General features: G+C 39.9%; 2 protein-coding genes across 2 annotated transcripts; one reads left to right on the top strand and one right to left on the bottom strand.

Annotated features, from left to right (window-relative positions):
* Positions 1-2,449: 2,449 nt before the first annotated feature.
* LOC5512711 (melatonin receptor type 1A) lies at positions 2,450-10,336 on the bottom strand. Its single transcript, XM_001632949.3, has 3 exons — positions 10,043-10,336; positions 4,072-4,789; positions 2,450-3,648 (listed from the first exon to the last, which is right to left on the bottom strand). Exons 2-3 carry the CDS (start codon positions 4,780-4,782, stop codon positions 3,355-3,357), a joined length of 1,005 nt encoding a protein of 334 aa, XP_001632999.3. The 5' UTR covers positions 4,783-4,789; positions 10,043-10,336; the 3' UTR covers positions 2,450-3,354.
* Positions 10,337-12,116: 1,780 nt separating this feature from the next.
* Positions 12,117-21,279, top strand: LOC5512710. Its single transcript, XM_032382127.2, has 9 exons — positions 12,117-12,441; positions 14,292-14,501; positions 14,740-14,942; positions 15,619-15,747; positions 16,585-16,845; positions 17,610-17,714; positions 18,586-18,792; positions 19,010-19,186; positions 20,608-21,279. The coding sequence occupies exons 2-9, from the start codon at positions 14,312-14,314 to the stop codon at positions 21,043-21,045; spliced, it is 1,710 nt and encodes a 569-aa protein (XP_032238018.2). The 5' UTR covers positions 12,117-12,441; positions 14,292-14,311; the 3' UTR covers positions 21,046-21,279.
* Positions 21,280-22,828: the final 1,549 nt, after the last annotated feature.

Here is a 22,828-nt window from a genome sequence, read left to right as displayed (position 1 = left end):
AGAAGGTTTTTTTTCGGATTATTTATCTATGTGGTCCATAGAATCACTGGTGGAAAAATTAGAAAAAAAAATCCGTCCATAGTCTGGACCTATGTATTTGATTTAAATGAGAGGAAACGTCGCAATTGGAAGGTAAACAATTTCAAAAGCTTAGTTAAAATCGCAAGTGGCCCGGTCCCGGTCGAGACATGGATAGTATCTATCCGTTTCTCGGTCCTGAATTTAATGTAAGCTCACTAGAAAAAAGATTGTGTTCCACAGACCACAGCTCTAGTCCAGGATCATCGATTCTTAATATATATTAACATAGTCGACACCGCATCAGCGCTATATAAATACTAAATTCATATAAATGTAAAATGATGTCCCGTACCTTTGCAAACAGACCCTAAGTTAGGAGTTTCAAGGTTTTCCCGTTTGTGCTTTGTCATCTCCAACAGTCATTCGGCCATTTTGACATGTTTTTCTCTTGTACATTTTGATTGGTCAATTATTTTTGTTGAATTAAAATATTTGGATAAACCAATCAGATTGTCTGTATTATGCCATACTCTAAAGATATTTATAGACTTTTCCTTGCGTGTTCTTGCTATGGTAGACTCTCGGAAATGCGTTCTTTGGAGTTTCACAATTTTTTTAAATATCCCTGCGAGAAGTAGCCTGCTTGCAGGCGGTACTCGGTATCATCGCGGACAACCCTCTCCGTTCGGTAATCAGGCGCCATTTTTGCGTTCGCCCCCAGGAACCACGCGGCATAAAATACAAGATGGGGGGGGTCACACAAAATGGATACGTGACATGACGTCATCAATTACGTCATCATAACTAGGAAAATCATATCTTGAGTTCCGAGAGTTGTGACACGACAAGGCTAAGTTGTCTTGAGGTCAAGGGGGGTCCGAGAAATGGGCACGTGACGTGACGTCATAAATGACGTTATCATAACTAGGAAAATATCATATTTTGAGCTACTAGAGTTATGACACGACCAAACTTAGAAAAACTTAGACGTTTATTTTTTTTAGGTACAAATCTGCCGAAAATCTGTCGTCCCTTTGGACCCTGTTTACCGGCAAACTTCGTGATAAACTTGTAAGATTTTCCCCTTAAATTGAGATGAATAACGTGCTTGAGGTGTCTAAGAATGCCTTTCCTTTTGATCGTCTCTAAAAAAATAACGCTGAACAGAAGGGATGTTTCATTTTAAGAGAATAAGGGGCGGTGGAAGGGGAGAGCGGATGTTTATTTATATTTGAACGTTTTTTTTTTAACCAACGGGTTTCAAGAGGTACACATGCAACCGACAACAAATTTGTTGAACAGTTTAAAATCCCGTACATAAAATCCAAGGTTATCCCCCGTGTTCTTATAAATAGCGCTTAAGAATTTGAAGCCATATCCCACCCATCACCCCCTGAAACCACCAACCACCCCTCTCCTGCCCCTCCTCACCCATCCCCACCCCCACTTATTCGACCACCCCACCATCCCTGAGCACTCTGGGGTTTGGTCCTCTGCGAGCCGAGCATTTTGAAGGAGAATTTGACGATAAATGAGCAGATCCGGAAAAAAACAAGCACTGGAATAAAACTACCCAAGCATGTCCGACCATTGCGAGTACTTGCAAGCAGGTCAATGAACGATTGCGATTCGAAAACTGTTATCCGACGGAATTAGAGTAAATTTGTTACCGACAAATGTCGCCTTTTTTGTTTTATATATAAATACACAACGCGGGTAGAATATAAAAAAAAAACACTTCCGAACCATTTATTGCTTGATTGTCATTTTAAACACATTTTTACCTGGGGGGAAACCTAAAGAGAGTGGAAATGTGTGACTACATCCGTACAGACACACAGAATTGATAAATGATTAACAAGTTTTCAACCACACCAGCTATACACTGTCTTGCAAGAATCGTAGATTATTAGCTGTCTTCTCGCACTAAAATCACCCTTTTTAGTAAAGCAGTGCCAAATACTAACAGATACGCAAACTTTGAAAGTTTCGTAGTCGATCGATCATGGGAATCTATTTCTCGTTATTTGTCCGAGTAAAGCCCTAGTATAAAGATCGGACTTTTCCGCCACCAAATATTCGCCAGTATGGGATGATATAAGACATGTAGAAGTCGCACCTCGGTTTGGAAAAGTAGTCAAATGTATTTTGTGTATTTTCGATACTTCGGATTGATATGGTGAGCTCTAAACCATCTTGTTATTGTTACTGTTGGTTTGTTAATTAATTTATTATTTAATATTCTTGATTTCCTCAAATCACACAACCTGCCCTTGACACTTTCATGACATCTATGTTTGGTTGTCCGAGGATGTTTCTTTCGTGAGATATGAGTATTTTCGTTTTAATGGCGTCATCGATGACGTCACACCACATATTACTATTTTTCAACCCCCCTTGACACATACATGACATCCTCCAACTTTGGTTGGTTTGGTTGACTTTGCATGGAATGTTACCATACATGCATACTTGATTTCTTTATTTTGAATTGACTATGCACACTATGGGATAATGATAATGATAATTATAATTATAATATTATGATTATAATACAAATGGACTATTCCCTGTTAGTTCACTCGAGGGTCACCAGCAATAGTCACGTTGGACGCCCCTCCCTTCACGCCCTTCGATTTAGTCGGGTTGATCCTCTCCACATTTTTGCGCCGTCTCTCGCCTGGCCTAGGCTTTTCCCAGACCACACCTTATTATCATAACATTACACAGGGAGAAATATTACACTATGTCAATATAAAATGGGTGTGAAGAAATGATTAAAATAATCATGTATTCCATAAATTTGATTAAAGATTGAATTTCAAACCAATGACACGTTATTGATTTTGTGTGGTTTTGCATGTCAAACACGTCATCACGATAGCTCATATACAAATGATTCCTTCAGAAACTGCAAGAACGACTTTTAAGATTAAAATCTTAACCAAAATCTCTTCTCTAGTAACTAATTTTAGTTGTCTGGTTGTAGGTATACAACCTATTCCTACGGAAACTTCAAGCACATCTAAATCTTAGTTATGTTTACCGCCAAGCTAGTCGCTAGCCTTTCTTTGGAGTGGGGTGGGGGGGGAGGGGGAGGAAATCAAGCAAACCGTCTTTTGAAGTGTAATTTGGTATGGAGCTACTACATATATTTGAGCCTTTATCCCAATCTCTCTGTGACTCATTGAAATCATTCCTGAATATCCCCAGCTCGCGTATCTACCTCCAGTGGTAGATATTTTTTACAGGTCTTTAAAATATGAAATATATATATTCTCGCAGTATCTTTCAATTAATCCATATGTCACCATAAGTTTCACCAAACTTTTGTCATTTGACATGCGCAGTAGAGTCCACGCTCTGGTTTGTTGAGGCAACGATGACGTTAATCCTGTTACCATAGCAACCAAAGACTTTTTTATATTCCCTTCTGAACTTCTTGTTCATAGCACCATAGATAATGGGATTGACCGCTGATGAGCAGAGCCCGCAAAACGTAAAGGATACATATAACCGGCGCGGTAGGAGACTGGCGCCAAGTGCGACGTCCACGAATTCTATGATGACCACAGGGGACCAGCAGAGAAGAAACGTGGCAACAGTTGCGAATAGCGTGCGGGTTACCTGTGGAGATTCAGAATTGCATTTCATTTATACACCCACAAGCCTTGCCTCAAGTGGGTGCGAGTTTTTAAACTTGGTTGGTTAAGATACGCTGTTTTTCCTAGTTGTCGCATAAAAAAATCGGTACAAAGGATGGTTTAACTAGAAAGACTACGGAAGAACTGTAAAGTTCTGGGTAGGCGTGGTGCAGAAAGGCTCTACTCAAGGTAAAAATTAAATCTGTGAAACAGAGTAGTTAGGCTGATGGTTCAAAAGAGTTAAGAACTAGGTTTCATTTCAAGATGGCTGCCAGCAATCACAAATCTCTTCAAGTTTTCGTGAAAATTCTAACAGTTCTAGGGCGATAAGTCAAGCGAAAAACTGGATACAAGTATGGTAGAGGGGGATGGGAGACTGGAACTTAGGAAAGAGTAATCCAAATACCTTGATGTCTTCGACCGTGATCCTCAGCGAGCTATGGACCGAAACACTGCGATGAGTGTTCATATTCTTGGCGTGAGCCCGCAGTACAAGGAATACTCGAGTGTAACATCCAACTATGATGAATGTGGGTATGCAAATGAAGATTCCCATCAGCGGTATCGTATACTGCACAGTCACAGTCTGGTAGCAAAAAAACTTTCCCGGTTGAAAGACGTAAACGTTCCCACCTATGAGGTAAGGAAGAAGCGAGATTGTGCTGTACATAAACGCAAACAAAACATAAAACCGTGTCTTATTAGGGCTGAAAAATTTCCGGTAGTGAGCCGGTTTTACAATCCGTAAAAACCGGTTAATGGCCATTATAGTGAGATTGTGAAGTGAGGCAATCGCAGCCCAGATGACAATGAAACCCTGGAATTGACAGGAAACGAAGTCAAATGGCCATTTGCCAGCTGCCAGGACCGCGATGGACCATGGGGTGGCAAGTGTAACCATGGCAATGTCAGAACAGGCGAGAGATATCACGAAATAGTTTGGAATGGAGCGGAGTGCGTGGTTCTTATAGACGATCCATAACACAAGTATGTTGCCTAGCAACGCTGCCAAGGCAATGACGGCGTAAACAAGCGTTTCTATGACGACAAGGCTTGTGCTTCGTGAGCTCAGCTCTAGCTGATTAGTGGTGTTTCCTCTTGTTAAGTGCGGTAGCATCTTTTATCTGCGAAAAAAAAAAACGAAAACAAGTGCGGCATTAAAAGAATCACCAATTTAGTCTTATTTGATTGTCTTTTTCCATTCCTATTTTCGCTTGCAAAAATGTAGGCTCGATTTCCAGCTCGTTTCTGTGAGCCCGCAGCAAGTGCCCCAATCAGCGGGTGGATAACTGGTCTGGGCCCAGTTCCTAGAAAGCAGGCTAACGCTAACCGAGGAATAAATGCCCTTTTTATCCAATCAAATGTCAAGATAGCCATATTTATCCCTGGGTTAGCGCTAACCTGCTTTCTAGGAACCGGCCCCTGGTCGTTTGTCCCGCGATTGAAATTTTCAACCAATTAGGAAAGCGCATGGATAGCTCACATGCAGACCATTAAGAAGGCTCAATTAAGAAGCTATAAGTCTTCACTCCCAAATCCGATGGATTTTAGCAGTGCTGAAATCCACTGAGAGAACGGGTGTGTTTATCCTACAGGCTTCGGAAAAACGCCCGTGTTGAAAATAGGAGCCTTTATCGGGATGTTTACAAACCCTTGACCGATGATGCGACGGCAGAACAATAAAAAGTTTGAAATTTTGTGAGGATTAGTGAGAAAATCACACTTCCCGGACTCGGTAGGATGAGGAAAATGTTTCACAGCTCGTCAAAATCCTTATTTTACTTTAAAGTTAATAATCTGATCGAGATTGTGGAGGCAAACAAGCAAACAATGTATTCTATTCGCCAACAAGCTATCGCTAACACCCGTTGGCACTTTCCTCTTGAGTTGTACATTTTAGCAAGATCAGTCAGGCTTTGAAATACTGATTTTGCACAAAATGTACTTTTTCGTGTACCTTTCGAGTGTCTATGGGTGTTTTTGCACGAATAGATGGAGGAAGTGACGTAACGGACAGGTGTCTGTGACCATTGATCCAGCCGTTAGTGGGGCTGATGAGGCCTAGCGACGGCTGGAAATCGAGCCAAGCAAAAATTGTGTTCCAAGAAAATTCAAAATTGCTTTTTCAAAAGAAATAACAAAATACACAAAACAGACACTTAAAACAACGCAGTGGCTATATGCCCGACAGTCGGGAAAGGTCCTCAATGGACTAAGTGGACTAAATGCCCGACAGTTTTCAATTTCTTCAAATTGCCCAGTAAATTGACGATCTAGTAAGTTCAAAATATTCTTTATTTACTCGTGCCCAGGCCTTTAACCTGCACGAGTCTTAAAATGCTGTTGGTTTTTTTGGTCGGGTCGAGCTAGCAGGCAAATGTAGTCAGGCGTTCCTCGTGCAGCCGCTGTTTAGTCCAGCGGTATCGCGCTCCAAGATAAATCGATACGCAGGAGAAAAGTATATGAAATATCTGTTCACATTTAACAGGTACATTACAAATTAAATTTTTCTCTGCTGTCCTTTTGATGTTACTACTTTTTTCTCAAAAACATTCATTCATCATTGATCTATATTTGTGAACACGCGCTGCAAGACGTATGTTATTATTGTTAGGATCCATAGACTTTTATTTTTGAGCACATACTGCCAGTAGTTGTTTGTTATCTGTAGGGTCCATTGATTAATATTATAACAAGTTTTCTGTGTAGTATCAGTTTTTTTTACCAGGTTTCATGTTCTTGAAGTTGTCTTTCTTTTTATTGTTGATTACTTGTTTTTGTTGAACTAAATCGTGTTTTCTCAAAATGTGTTGTCTTTGATTATTCATCAGTTGACAAGTGCATTAGCTGCATTGTAGAAAGAGTATAAATTCTCAGACGCTATTGTCAACAGGCAAGAATTGTATCTCTGAATTGTTTCCTTTAATTGTATCCATGAATATGGGAATTACCATTTAGAGACGCTGTATAACTTTCACTATAATTAGGCTCATAATTGATGTTCTGTACTGACAATATAAAACTAGCCTACCTATGAAGAATGGGCACGAGTTAATTAACCATGGTACAAGGTCTAGTTTTCCGTCGTCTACGTACACTATAAAATCGTAATTTTAGTGACAGGGAGTGTTCATTATTTATGGCCGAGGGGGTGTCGGTTCTCACATTGGGGGGATGGGGGTTGCTAAAAAAGATTTGGATAAAAACGTTTCAATGTGATTGAAGGGGGGGGTCAAAAAAGTTTCTTCTCTTAAAAACAAAAAAACTTATTCATTTATTATTACTATTATTGAAATTGGTAATCAAAATGCAAAAAAAAATTTCCTAGTTTTGCCAATAACAAAACGCTTTCCCATAAATGACCAATTCAACAATTTTCATTTAAGCTTGAACTATAGGATCAATAAAAAATAACAACTGAAATATATGCATTTGTAAAATATACTAGGAATCTAGTACGGCAGATTATTCGGTAAGGTCCATGTGTAAAAAAGTCAAACTCGGATACCTTTGCTTTTGACGCCCCCGCGAGGACCAGATCTGGGAGATCACTATCACACCAAGGACACAGGACGATTTTATCTTTTATTAGGGCAGTCGTGCGTGATATGGACAAGTGATATGGCATGCAAAGATGGATATAGGTATAGATACATATTCTTTACTGTTTGAAAACGCCACAAAGCCACATTTGACTTATTATTAATAAGATGAAATATTATTTCTTGCTTGTTTTCATTGCATGATTTATTTAGATATATTTTGTATTATAAATGTAGTTTTGTGGATTTTTAAACAGAAGGAGGGGGTTCAACAAGTTTTTGGGTTTCTCCTGGGGGGGGGGGGGGGTACAACAAAGTTTTGATGTTGACAAAAGGGGGGTTGTACAGAAAACTAGAGTGGCGCTGATTCTCAATTTACTACAATATCACAGTAAATTTATTACCCAGTAAGTTAAGTAGATGTATATTTGTTAGGAAAGGGCAAGCGAATCTGAATTGAGCTATATTATCGAAATTGTACGTTTTTCCTTGTTTGTATACACTATAAAATCGTTATCAAAGTGACAACATATCAAACATATTCCCCACATATAGTGTCCTTCGTATGTATTGCCTTATATGGGCATTGATGCCCATATTTAGAAGAGCTAAAGTTTTCCCGCTCCCTGATCTCCAGAAAACATGGTAAAAAAATGTTGATTCCTGTCAATTTGAGACTTGCGGCCAAAACTTGTTACAAAAACTTGATCGCTTGGTCAAATCTTTTTCACACTGATCTTGAAAAGCCCTTAAAACCAGGCCTCCAAGAGGTCGGCCGAGTGGGTATGAAGGTCACCCAAATATTGATATGTTGAGTTTATCTGCTACAACTTTCTGAAAAGGTCTTCAATGGACTAAATGCCCGACAGTCGACATTTAGCAGCATATTGTAAAAAATTCCACTAAAAAATGTGCCGCTAAAACTATGATTTCATAGAGACAACAATTAAGCTCAAATCAGATTGCCTTGTCCTTTTCATAACAAATATAGAATACTTTGAACTCGGTAGGTCGAAAATCTGCTGGGTTATTTGAATACATTAATAACTCTTGGGCATTTAGTCCATTGAGAACTTTTCCCGACTGTCGGGCATATAGCTACTGCGATAAAACAAACATCGATGATTTACATCACGAGATTTTCATTTACGACTAGAAGTCTTTGTTATGGCCTCATTGCTATACGCCTACCTTTAGACATTCTACCGATATTAAGCCCCAAAGCCATATACGTTATATTGCATTTTCGTGGAATGTAAGACAAATAATTTTTTTTTTTTTTTGATCGGTCAATGTTGTGCTTCTCCGTCTACATACAACTCTGGAAAACAACGCAATATGCCAAAATATTCATTTGTCTGCTATTCACCCTTTTGTTTTCCCAGCTGTCTTTAGTTATTATTTCATCTCGCCATTTTAACCTTCTTTTTACAGCAAGATCTTTTAAATTGAACTTTTTTGTTAAAGTGGTCAAAGTAATCTCTTTCTCAAATTTCTCACTCTATATTTTTATTACAGTTTAATATATCGGGCGCAACTGCCACGAACTGTTAAACCTTCTCTTTCTTTTATTTTAAACACTTACATCCGAGCAGGTGATGTTTCTTCACCTTTGAAAAACAACCGGGTTTTTTTCAAGCTAATCCCAAATATGGGTATATTGACCAAATATGGTTTTGTGTTTCTATGACAATCTCGTTGACCATTAAGCTGCAGAATACAAAATCTGTATTTCTGTAACTAGGAAAAGCTTACTCGCCCGCAAAAAACCTTCTCGCTTCGCTCGTCGCGGCATTTTGGCTGAGCGTCATTGGACGAGAGAAATCTGGAGGGTCTGGTTATCATGATATTCTGTAACCAGAGGCGACCAACACTACTTGATAGCGCAAACAAATTTTTAGTCTGTCAGCCGCTATTTTGTCATCCTAATATAAATTAGCAAGTTTCCATTTAAATCGGCCGATTTGGGGAAGCTCTGATAAATAAAGTATATAATTTTATTTTTGGTCTTTTCTATGAATGAAAATCACAACGAAGGTGTTGCAGACAATGGCTTTTTTCTTGCCAGTCAGTATGAATGGGCAATAAGTTAACTGGTTCCTCCAGCAAATAATTTAGTGCTTCAATGCTTAACTATTTCCTGGTGTGCGCCATTTAATGATTCTCGCTATTTTGTTTTCCGCGCTTTCGTGCTCGCATATAATTTTGACTCTGTATTCATTCTCATTTGTATATCCGTTTATCAATAACACACCTGCAGCCTAACTTGAAATGTAATTTCGATGCCAAGATTTCATTCTAGAGAATGGAGCCCCAGGCCCGTTTCATTTAGATGTTTATGGCCAATAAATCTACTTTGACTAGCACTTGTGAACAGCATAAAATCTTGCGCGAGTATACAAGCACTTCACTTGTGAGCGATCCCGAATTTCGGGAGATCTTTTGGAGCATACACCTATTTCAATAAAGGTTGTAAGTGCGAACGGCGAATGGCAATTGCCAAATGGCAGTTCTACGACCGAAAAGTGTTTATGGGCATAATCGGCATTCATCACTCATCTTTTCCTTTCCTAAATTTTCTCTTTTTTATCATTTAACGAGAAATGATTTTTAAAGTTTTCTAAAAAAATACGAAATTCGAAATAAAAAGCCGACAATATACGGAATATTTGGAATTTTTTAGAACAATATTTCGGTAGGCCAGTACCTGCCTTCTTCAGTGTACAAATTCATGCTTAATTTTTACGTTATATAAACATTTGTTTGCTGAAATCGCTTTGTATTTCCCTCCGTGTTAATTTGAAGATCTAAAACGCTGCATTTATAATACTTTACCTGCTTTCTTTCACTTCTTATCTGCTGTGTTTTTTTTTAAAGCCCTTGTTTTTTTCTGCGGGGATTTTTTTTCGTTGCGAACGGCGAATGGCAATTGCCAAATGGCAGTTCTACGACTCGCCTTGATGATTATAATGCGTTAATTCAAACGTCTTTGGTGTTAAATAATCATAAGCAAACATGTCGTAAAGGCCTCATTGGGTTATTTGAGTATAGATGACACGCATTTTTCATTTCGGGTTGACTAGTGCAGTTAAGCTCACAGTCAGCTGTCGGGGAGGGGGTTGAGCAATATGCTTTGGCACCCTTCTCGTTTGGGACACCCTTTAAAGTAATTCCCTTGAATTGCACTGAGCACCTCTTCTGCGCATAGTGGCGCGCGCTGTTTGATCGGATTTTCGACCGGGGTCCGTAGCGCTACCTGACATATAGGGACGTTACATATAGGGACGCGTGACATATAGGGACGTTCGTCAAAATTACCTATACGGACGCTCATAACAAGCTACTGAGCGCCTGAACTAGGAGGATGTTACGAATACGAGTCTGTGGGAGACAAGAGGGAACACACTCATCAATTTAGTCTTTGTAGGAAGGGGAGGGTGGGTGGCAAAAGTACACATGACCCGGACGCTCATAACAAGCCACTGAGCGCTGCCATATAGGGACGTTACGGATACGAGTCCGTGGGAAACAAGGGGGAACACAGTGAACAATTTAGTCTTTGTGAGAGGGGAGGGTGGAGGAGGTGGGAAGGATTTTCCGGTATTGAGTGCGCGCGCGCCATAGTTGTACAAGAAAACAGAGCAAAAGGCGCACGTTTTTTTACTTAAAATCGCTTTGACAGAAAAACGAGATCGGTTACCCCCAATTTTTTATTACATTTTTTGAAAGCCCTTAACTTCAATATTGTTTATGCCAAGTTTAAAAAAATTCTGGGTTGTAGAACTATTTCAAGGGAATTACCTTAAATAGGATCCACCTCGGAGGATATATAGCACAGATCTTACGAGGGGATTCAAGAGTTGGAGAGTATATTGAAGCGGCTCTGGTTTTGATCGTTGTTTGATTCTGTTTGTAAAACAAAAACCTTCTAGGAATCCTCTAGGAAACCGTCACGCTACAATACAAACGTTTAAGTATAGAAAGTAAGTAAACTTATGTAAGCAATTACATGAAAATGTGAAATAATAATACATTACTTACGACTTGTGTGTGTGTGGCTGATCAGCTGATGTTGACTCGTGTGTCTTAATAAGTAACCGGGCCTAACACAGGGAAACCAAAACTACGCTTGGAGGTAGTTACATCTTTTCTCATATTTTTGAAAAAAATCAGAGCCGTCTTCCCCCACAAGCCCCCCCCCCCCCCCCCCCCCCCCACCCACTCCCCTTCCCGGGTAATGATGACACGTTCCTAAAGAAAACCTTGCCATTTGGAATAACATGTAAAAAAAACCGGTGAAGTCCTTCAAAAAAGGCATTACAACAGTAGTAAAAGTCTTAAATTACTTGTTAAACAAAGTTGAATGGCCGTCAAAACAAGAAGTCGTCGAAGCGGAGTCCCATTACTAGCCAATGCCAACCGCGAATTCAATAGGGAGACATGTTAATCTCACATGATGATAAAAAAAACAATAGTAAGAGAAAGTGAAAAGGATCTGTTTATACGATAGAGTGGTTTTCGTTGAATTTAGAACAAAGATTTTAGAGCCTATCTAGTTCAAAAGCTTAATGTGCATTCCACTCTTAAGCCAATAGAAATGACACACGGAGAGGACTTTACCTGGTATTTATATAGCACACCAGCATAAAGGCGGTAGCTATGTGTGAAGTCGGTTGGCGGAATTCTAGGCGATATACTATAACATTTTTATTCAATTATAAGTAAGGAATTTGTCTGACAATTTTGTCACCACCTTTATAATACATTCAAGGAGGGATTAGCTTTTGGGGGATTGCAGTCATGCGTTTCAACAATTCCCTGCAATAGATAAAAAGCTCACAGTCACGGATGGGTGAACTTCTCAAGCAAAAAATTGAATAAGCTTTCAAATATCATTAAATTACACACTCGCGGTTTTGCACGAAATTATGAAGAAACGTTGTGGACTTGTTGTGGACGTATGAACTGAATCTCCTAAGCCTGGGTGAAAGGATTTTAGAAAAGTTACTACACAACCAGTGGTTTTACCCGATCATCCACTAGCTTATTTTCATAAAATACATTACGCCTGAAACCCAGGGGAAAATTCATTGAGGTACACTCAATAGAGTACCCTAGAGAATATTCTTTGTAGGTTGTTTGCCGAGTGAGGCATTGTTAATCTAGTACTTAAGTCTCGCAGTGGGAAGCTACTCGATTACCTTCAAGGCACTAAGGCAAAGAGCTCCGAACAGGTAAGTCAGTGAAGCCAGCGCTAAACATGTCTATTTTCAAACCAATAAATAACCTTAAATGGTACTTGGAGTTTTAGAGGTTCCAAGTGAGGACCAGTTAGACTAAATTTCAAATTCTATGAGTTGGTACACAATTAAGCGAACCGATCAAGGCAAAAAGGCAAATAATTTTTTCGGGCCACTCTCCACATCTCTCTCCTGGCCTCTAGCGAGATGTTGTTAGGAAAACCTTTAGCCTCTCTCCTCTATTCTTCTGGTCTTAACGGGTATGCAATTTCATTCGCATTGTGTAGCTAGCCTTCCTATCTTAAAAAGTATAGTTCTGATAATCTTTTTAGCTGCAAAGCACACGTCGACACACGGGCGGGACCGTTGAGTTTGTGAAAGTCAACAGCGTAGCTCGAAAACTATTCGCCCAAATATATTAGAATTTCATCCAGACAACATTGAAAACACAACAATAAAGTACGAATATTATTGAGATTTATAAGATTTTATTTCACTGTTGAATGAACGGCTTATTTGAACTTTATATTTTTACAACAAACTAAGTCACAACGTAGCGTGATCACACATTGAGCTTGGGATACTTTTGCATAAAAATGTGTAAGTAATAATAACATTTTAAAAATTTGTTTTTGTTTTGATTTTTGTTTTTTTCTTACTGTCGAATCCGTTGTATCGCGACGCCGCATTTTCAAAACATCGATTTGTTTTTGTCTTTTGGGATTTTTTGTTCTGCCAGTCAAATTATTCTAAGCCAATCAGATTTATGCCATCTCTCGCCTAGTGCAGTTGCCCGGCTTTCTGTCGCGACACTGTCTGATTTTCGTCCAGACGATAGCCAAAGAAGTGCACAAAGCGAGACTCTGATTGGCTCAGAATGGTTTTACTGACGGAACAAAAAACCAAAACAAATCGTGTTTTGAAAACGCGCGTGCGATACAACGGATTCGACAGTAAGTAAAACTGAAATATTGGAAGCATTATCAACGGTTCGCGTTGAAAGCCACATTAGTTCGGGAGCATCAGTGATAATGGAGATTACTAGGTTCTTTCTTTCCGAAGATTCCCAGGGGATCCTCATTAACAAAACCCGTTCAATCAAAACGGATATAAGTCGGGGGAAATGAATTGACTATCATTTTAATACATTTTGATTTACCATTTTTTTTTATTTGATTGACTGAAGAGACGAGTCGCTCAAACAAAAGTTAATCGAGAATGGTTATAAAACGCGGCGAACTTTGAAGGCCGAACATCTTTGTTTGATTTTTGACCCTGTCACGTACTTGTGTAGTCGAGCGTATAGTACAGGAGAATATATCATATATGCATTAAACGAAATATCGATGCTTTCTGTATCGATAAACGCACTTTTCTTTCTTAAAACCTCCACAGTTTTGATGCAGACTCCTACAAATGCTATTATTCGTGCCGTGTAAGATCACTAAAATTGTTCGATAGAGCACTACTCTCTTCTCTCGCTGTATAAAACCCATTTTTTAGGGCTGTAGAACTCGGGGTATAAAGGCGAAAAAAATGATAACTATAAAGACAAAAGCACGTGAATAAAAATGCAAAGTTTTAAATAATTCATTGGCGATTTGTGTCCTTGTACGCATATTCATTAATCCTTGAGTTTTGACGTACTTTACAAAGGTAAAACAAGTAAAAAAAAATAGTATTTACATAAGCGCTAACATTTAAAAATCATATTGCCATGCTGGAACCGAGGAACACGAGCTTTTAAGTAAGCCTATATTTGTTGACAAGTCGAATTCAGGGCCCATAAGAAGTACCCCTTTCAAGTAATCAATGATTATACGATTTATTTTTTTCATTTTTAGTATACCCAGGTTGTGATACAATGCGTCTTTCTCCGATCCGCCTCGGAGTGCTAGCACTAGCCCTCATCATGCTGTCTTCTCTAACGCGTGAGACTGCTGGCCGAAAGTTCGACGTCCGTCGTGATGATACGGGAACTTGCAAGTATGAAGGCTACAAACCTGGCGGAGGAATCCCAAACATTAAACCAATCCAATCGCCTGTATGCAAAGGTAACATTTTTGTAATGATTCTATTTTCAAAATTCTAAACTAAAAGTTTCACCCGGTTACCAGAATTTAGAGTTCTTTGGTATTCCACATTTCTTCCCCGAGGCCAGTATAGGATTCCCCTCAGGGGTTGGGTGATTTTAGTGGCCCAAAGAGGTAAGAGGGCACACTTACACTTCCGCCACGAGTAAGTACAGAATAGGTTATGGTACATTTGTATTTTTGGCTCTTCCGGTTGCAGGTTTCACCAACACTCTGGGGTTCGTTTCCGGTATAATTGGCAAGACTGCTGGCGCGGGAAGGGCTCTTTCTCAGGTTGCCACGCTAGTCGAAGCCACCGCCAAAGTCGGCAAGGTTCTCAGTGCTGGTTTTGGGGTATTTGCTGTAGCTTTCAATATTATCTCTTCATTTTCGAAGCCGACACCCAACGAAATCTTAAAAAGGGTAAGAACAATCATATTTCGCCACACACGCACACACAAACACACAACGCCTTTTAGTTATTCCTCATTCACCCTTCCTCGTGAGTAAGCCCCGTTCAAACTATCGTACATTAGCGACAGTCTCGCCTATAGTAAGTTCACAAAATGAAAAATATTCATGTTATGGTAGAATGTCGCATGGTTTACCAAGGAACAGCAAGTTCAAGTGTGTCCCTCCTTTTTTTCGGCCTCGAAAATGGGGGCTCATCGAAGATATAATAATTTTTTCAATTTTTGTCAATATTGACACATAGGATAGCTGGTCCCTATTAAGCAAATGATTCCAGAAACTACAACCAAAAATCCTTTACTGCAGCGAAATTCAAATCAAATCAGATAAACATTTAAAAAGTAGACTAAATCCATTTAGATCTTTGGTGAGGTCAATCTTTCCTACAAAAATAAGCGCTTCTTTCTATTGCTTTGTCTGTGTGAAATATGCATGGATATTACCATTTAGGGCTATCTGCACCTCATACATAATAGATATATATCTTGTATATAAAAAAAACACGCAAACTACTGTTTCATCCCTACAAGCCCCCCAAGCCTGATTCGTGCTTGCCCACTCATCAGAGTTGTACTCAGATCAACCGTCATAAGCAAGTCTCGGGGTCTTAATATGATGTGTTTTAAAGGTTGACAAAGCTTTCGAGAAGCTGACAGAAGACATGAACAATCGACTGAAAGGGATGGAGGGTTACGTGGACGGAAAGATTATCCAGCTGGAACAACGAACTGTCAAGAACGAGTTTGCGTCTCTTCAGGTTGGAGTCATAAAATATAATTCATCATAACAACTTATTGAATTATTTTCCCTTTCCCCCATCCCTATTTCATCAAAGCAATGAAAAAAGATAGAGCAAAACAGTACACAACTTTCAAAATACCCCGAATTACGACCCTTGAAAAGATCACAAGATTAGGGGCGGCGGAAGAGGCGGGGCAGGGTGGTCGCCAGTCCCCCCCTTTTGCAAGCGGATGTTTCTTTATATGAACGTTTTTTTTTAAACCAATGGGTTTCAAGCGGTACATATGCAACCAAAAACATATTTGTTGAAAAGTTTAAAATCCCGTGCATAAAAACTTGTATTTCCCTCATTCTTATAAATAGCGCTTAAGAATTTGAAACCACCAACCACCCCTCCCCCTGAAACCACTACCCACCCCTCCCCCCAACTTCCCTCCCCACACATACACACTTATGGGACCACTCGGCCGCCCCTGAGGATAGAGACCAATTATCTTTTAAAACTTGGGACGCTTCGTTTATTTGACTTTCAAGTGAATCGCTATAGAATGTGTAGAATGTTTACATACAAGGCAGTATTGCCGAAATGTCGGTGAACAAATAACTATCTATACGTTCTAAGCATCCAACGTACCACTGCTCAGGACTATATCAACTTTGCTCTCCGATTCAATGTTTCATGGTTTACAGTAGGGCTTCCTTAGCATAGAAAGCGACTATAAAAACATTGAAATCGGAAGGAGATTGTTATATAGTTGATGTCAATATCGTATCCTTATTTGCTTATTTCCTAAAATGCCAAGGTTACCGTCGCATTAGCTAATATCAATGACTTTGATATTGTGTGTTCCAGCGTTATCTTGAAAACTGTGTACACGAGACCACTGAACCCTCAGTACGAAGATGTCAGCTAAACTCTGTCAGGGACATTGACGCGGCGTGGCCCAAATTTGAGAAATTGAAAAACCAGTTCAACAACAATTCAAAGGAGATCTCGATGAATGATATCAAAAGGCTGGAGGCCGCATTGATTCCGTTCAGAGACTTCGCCAGTCTGCATCTTTTTGCTCTTCAACTGCTGATCAACTCGTACAAGAGCGATCCTGATACCAAGGTAGTGACGCTTGGGGTGGGGACACGGGAAGAGGGCCACGATACCAATATATATATAACGATCCTTTGGGGTGGGCTGAGGGACCCAGGGTAATATGACTTTTAGAGGAGGAGCAAGTGGGGGGCTGTAGACGCGATGGACCCTCGCCTCTAAGTTATTAGGGACAATGGGTCGATGAACTGGTGTTTACCCCGTAAAAATTTTAGAAATTCCCTATAATGAGAAGTTGCTTGCAATTATGAAAAATTGCAGTAAAGAAGTTTAAATGCGTAATAACGTTCAACAGATGTGTTTGTGGTAAAGTCTGCAAATACGTAATAACTTTTAACAAATGTGTTTGTGGTAAAGTCTAAGCCAAACATGTACGTCTTCGCCTTCGGTACATAATAGACAACTACATTTGCAATTAACTGAGTAACAGTAACAGCTATGCATCCGACTAACGCAGCACGATGTATAGGTACATCCAAACGAAAAGCAGCAGGTTTTTTTCTATTCAAGACTTAATATGCAGACGTGCAGCATGCAGAGAGTAGTTGCTCTTCGGATCTCCCGCGCGCGAAGGAAACGCAGATGAATGACATACGATGTTATTTTTAGGGCTCGTGATCCACGGATGTTGCAACCAGTGCGACCTTAATTTAAGAATGTCTGATAGTGAGTAGATGTCACGGGACAAAGTTGTCCACCTAAATGTCCCTGACATCTCCTGAACATTGCTAGTGCGACCGGGCCCTTATCTTAATTCTGCTATCTCTCTACAGGAGAAAAATGACCGTCTAAAGCTATACATGAGCACGCTGAATAAACGAGGAATACTTTACAGCAAGTACGCGAGATGGGCTTACGAACGGATCTACTATGAGCAGGTAAGGGACAGAACAGGCGAAGGGGCGGGGAAGGGCAGGGGGGATGCAAACATACGACACCAAACTATTACAAGTAAGGGGCCGTTCTTAGTACAGTACTTATTTATAAAAATACCCTAGGATTTTCTAGGTTTGCCTGATCAGGTTCTTATTTAACGGGTACTATTTTGAATTTTTGGCTAATTATGTTTTGAAATAGGTTTTTAATTTTAAAAGTTAACATATTAAAGGCTAGTAAAAATGCGGTATCTAGATTGATTAAATGTCAATACCGGCCTAACCTTCGTAAAATATATAGTCAAGACCCCTTAAGGGGGCAGTGTCATGGTAAGAGCTTTGCAATAGCTCTCCGGCCCGGACACAATGAATTTCAGTCAAATTCTAATATCGACTTATGAGCCTTTGGTACATGTGGGAGACTTAAATCCAAAGGAAATGACCACCAACTGTCAATAAACATAGATTTTAATAAGATATTGCATATTATTTTAACAAGGCATTGACAGCTTAAAGTTCAACTGTTTGTAGACGATTTAAAAAAAAAGCCTATAAACACTGACGCCAGACATGCGCAGTACCAGGACGCTGCCCCTTAAAGATATATTACTTTAATTCTCATTCGTGCTAAAAATATTGTTTAAATTACGTGCGCTAGGATGGTCCCAGTCCTTAATGATAATGATTTTGTATTTTGAACTCTGAAGGTTTGGATTTTCAATTATAATCGTTATGTGCGTACATCGTGTGAGCTATATCCGCTATAACTGAGCCAATTTACACTTTTGTCACCTTTGAAATGATCCTATCCGACGACCTGCGAAAGTATCCACTTCAAAAACTAAAAAACAACCATCTACATATTTGTACCTAGGTAGGGAAGCATTACTATGGCAGTCGGCCGAAAGACGAGTACATTATGGATAAGGATATCTACAGACTGCTTGAGGGGAAGTTTTGGTTGGTTAAAGGAGCGAACACTGAGAACCAGATCTCGGTCAAGCCCAACTGCGCTAAAGGAGACGAACACGCGCCCATCAACACGTGCAAGTACAAGTACCACATGCGAGTGGACGGGAAGGTGAGATTTTATGTTACTGCGAGATTCCAAATAGATCCATATCAAGAAAAGAAATGTTCATCCTTGGTAGTATTCCAACAGAGTATTTATATTCGAGTTCTTATAATTTCATTTGTTTCTCTGAAAACAAAGTTCTTTAGTAAGGAGGCAGTCAGTGGACATATCTCTTGATATGCCCTCTTTTAAGCGTTTCATAACGTTGTTACTTTCCCCTTAGGTTTTGGAACGCTATCCCGATCGCATGGCTCCTGTTAGTGATAGCGATAGCGCCTTGAGATATTTCGCCGAGGAGGATGCTCGTCACACGTGTACAAGATACTTGGACAGCCTCAATAAGGACTTGACGACTTACTGGAAGACAGAGCTTATTAGTGTTGCTGATTTATGGGCAAAGGTACCTTATCTTTTACCTTAGGCCTTGTTAATAATAAGTGGGGAAAGGTACCTTATCTTTTACCTTAGGCCTTGTTAATGATATGTGGGCAAAGGTACCTTATCTTTTACCTTGGGCCTTGTTAATGATATATGGGAAAAGAATCCTTTATGGTCTTAAGGTAGTTAATAACCCAATAAAATTAAATAAGTTTAAAAAGTGAAATGTAAAGAGCTCACCCGGGTTCAAGTTGGTTTGATAAAAAGGCGCCAACTGACTCTTGCGATAGCAAGCGGAGGCTAAGAGGGGGGTTTAGGGATTGGCCAATGTGCACCCCCATCTCCTAATGACGTCACCAGAAGTGAAGTATACTCTATATTTCGCCAATGAAATTTATTTTGATGTTCGAAATTACATTTCTTTCACCCTCGGGATGGTTAATGATTAAGGGGACCTTTTACCTTTTACATTGCTAATTACGTATTAGTTAAACCTTGTGCCTTGCTAATGATATATAGCTATATACAGTATAGTGGCGGATCCAGGAAGAAAATTTCCATACCCTGCCGTACCCTTCTATCATAAAATTTGAAAGAAATGTTTTGGAACTCAATCCCAGAAACTTACCTTCCACCACATGCTGCTTCTTTCCTTTATTCCTACATGCTTTATAAATTTCTTATGCTTGATGCCTCTCATACTCTAGTAGCTGGTCTTACCTCCTGATGATAAACCTTGTGCTAGAATACACGTAAGGTTGCTTTACATTTCGAAGAGCTCTAAGAAATATCCCACCTTTCCATTTTGTAACTCTATATACTCGTTTTTGTCATCCCCATTCTTGCCATTCCACGCCATCATTTATGTTCAACATTTTCCTCCCTTCCAGATTATCTATCCACCTAACACCCACCCCCTTCCCCCCACCACCACCACCCACCCACCCCAGGTGCTTTGGTACGAATACCCGCCCTCAACCGAAAACTTTTAGCGGTGTGGTTATTGTAGCAGCTGAGCTGTTCTGTTAAATTAGATGTTGGTTTTTGGATTCTCTTTTTGATGCTCGTTTTTTTAGGATGCTGTCGCAATTATTGCTGCCGGTTGTATTTGGTGGTTCTATAGCTATTGCCGTTGGCGTCTATTTGACCCGGATTGTATTTGGTGGTTCTATAGTTATTGCCGTTGGCGTCTATTTGACCCGGATTGTATTTGGTGGTTCTATAGCTATTGCCGTTGGCGTCTATTTGACCCGGATTGTATTTGGCAAAAATTTGATATTTTGACAACCAGCTTGCCTAGATACTTATGAAGTAATATCCCGTCTAGCAAATTTATTGTATTTATAGCTTTGGTGCCGATTAAAAATCTAGATTGGAAAAACACAGGATGGGAAGCGATTCTATCCCTACAATAACTTCTAATAACTTCATTCCTTCTCGCAGATGGCGGAAAAGGCCAAGAACGAGATGAGCAAGGTTGACGGGGGTGCATTCAACATCGCAGGTGGTGGCGCCAGCGTGGAGGGAATCCTCAGTGGTCTCCTAGGAGGCAAATCTTTATCATGCGAGGTCACGTGTAACTTGACGTCTGTAGAAAGTAAAGCCCAGAGCGACGAGGTCTTGCTAGACACGGCACAATATCAGCAAGATGCCTTTGATGATGAGAAGGAAATGGATTACCTAAATCGAATGGATGAGCAAGATCAGCCTGAAAATTATGGAAACGAGCAACAGGATGTCGATGAAATCAAACCGGAAATGGATGAGGAGTACGAAATGCAAGATGAGATGAACCGTGGTCAATTGATGACGTCACCGGAACTTGACGAGTCAGCTATCATCGGCAAGCCCCTAACGTGCAATGTTGTGTGTAAACATTGATCTTAGCAACATCGATTTTAAGGACTGTGTGTTAGTTTTATAGCAAACTTCAGAAAATGAAAGCAGTGTTTGGATTGGTAAATCCTTGAATGTAATGTTATGTGTAAACATTGATTTTTGCAAAATTTTAGATTTTAATAACTGCGTGTTTTATTGCCAGCTTTGTGAAATGTCTGTATATGTAAACCTTGTTATTGGTTTGTTGGTGAAAGTTAATAAAACGTTTCTTTTAAAGTATCATTGTGTGGGGGGTGGGGGATGGAGGGGCGGGTGGGGGGGGGGGGGGGGGAGGGTGTGATTGTGGCTCCAGCCCTAAATTATGATTTGCTGTCTTTCCGGTAATGGCGCTAAATTTCATAGCTCAATGCGCGACGTCATAACGCTTCTCGACCAATTTAAAGCAGACATAACGCTGATAAAAGTATAAATAAATTCAGCTAGAAATATTATGGAAAATATCACTTTTTGGTATCATATCTCACAAAAGAAATGATCATGATAAGTTGATGGGAGCTCTAGCTACCGTAGGTTAGCGGAATTTTTTTTTTAATTTTTGGGCCCGAAGATAGCGCGAGTATGGAAAAATACACCCGAAGAGTTATCGGGGGCTTACAGGCTGTGTTTTCAGAAATGATGCATTCTGCCTCGCAGGAATGCTCCTCCTGGGGCCGGTTGCACAAAGCCTGGATAAGTCTTATCCACCGGTTAAATCCTTATCCAGCGGATAAAAGTTATCCGAGTTGCGTGATTCGGTTGCATAAAGCCCAAATAAAGGTTATCCAGCGGTTAAAGTTATCCGGATGATAGAGGTCAGATAAAATCTTATCCACTGAATAAATGTGAAGAAAAAAACAAAATAGCGTCTTGCTTTCAAATTTATTGTCAGATTTTAGATTAATTTTAGGAGTTCAAATAGGAATGTATAAATCTATACATTCCTTTTTGAACTCCGGGACTATATAAATTTATACATTCCTTTTTGAACTCGGGAACTGTATAAATTTATACATTCCTTTTTTAACTCGGGGACTGTATAAAGTTTTGTTTGCTGAAATCGCTTTGTATTTCCCTTCGTGTTAATTTGAAGATCTAAAACGCTGCATTTATAATACTTTACCTGCTTTCTTTCACTTCTTATCTGCTGTGTTTTTTTTTAAAGCCCTTGTTTTTTTCTGCGGGGATTTTTTTTCGCTGCGAACGGCGAATGGCAATTGCCAAATGGCAGTTCTACGACTCGAATTGATGATTATAATGCGTTAATTCAAACGTCTTTGGTGTTAAATAATCATAAGCAAACATGTCGTAAAGGCCTCATTGGGTTATTTGAGTATAGATGACACGCATTTTTCATTTCGGGTTGACTAGTGCAGTTAAGCTCACAGTCAGCTGTCGGGGAGGGGGTTGAGCAATATGCTTTGGCACCCTTCTCGCTTGGGACACCCTTTAAAGTAATTCCCTTGAATTGCACTGAGCACCTCTTCTGCGCATAGTGGCGCGCGCTGTTTGATCGGATTTTCGACCGGGGTCCGTAGCGCTACCTGACATATAGGGACGTTACATATAGGGACGCGTGACATATAGGGACGTTCGTCAAAATTACCTATACGGACGCTCATAACAAGCTACTGAACGCCTGACATAGGAGAATGTTACGAATACGAGTCTGTGGGAGACAAGAGGGAACACACTCATCAATTTAGTCTTTGTAGGGAGGGGAGTGTGGGTGACAAAAGTACACATGACCTATACGGACGCTCATAACAAGCTACTGAACGCCTGACAT

The sequence above is a fragment of the Nematostella vectensis genome, chromosome 15 (genome assembly GCF_932526225.1).
Source record: "Nematostella vectensis chromosome 15, jaNemVect1.1, whole genome shotgun sequence".
NCBI lineage: Eukaryota > Metazoa > Cnidaria > Anthozoa > Actiniaria > Edwardsiidae > Nematostella > Nematostella vectensis.
The sequence above is the reverse complement of the archived record's forward strand: the minus strand, read 5'-3'. Positions and strand labels throughout refer to the sequence as shown.

Coding starts and splice junctions, on each gene's coding strand:
- LOC5512711 (XM_001632949.3), bottom strand. CDS start 4,782: ATGCTACCGCACTTAACAAGAGGAAACACCACTAATCAGCTAGAGCTG. Junction 3,649..4,071: donor TCACGGTCGAAGACATCAAG/GTATTTGGATTA, acceptor GAATCTCCACAG/GTAACCCGCACGCTATTCGC.
- LOC5512710 (XM_032382127.2), top strand. CDS start 14,312: ATGCGTCTTTCTCCGATCCGCCTCGGAGTGCTAGCACTAGCCCTCATC. Junction 16,846..17,609: donor AGAGCGATCCTGATACCAAG/GTAGTGACGCTT, acceptor ATCTCTCTACAG/GAGAAAAATGACCGTCTAAA. Junction 19,187..20,607: donor TTGCTGATTTATGGGCAAAG/GTACCTTATCTT, acceptor TCCTTCTCGCAG/ATGGCGGAAAAGGCCAAGAA.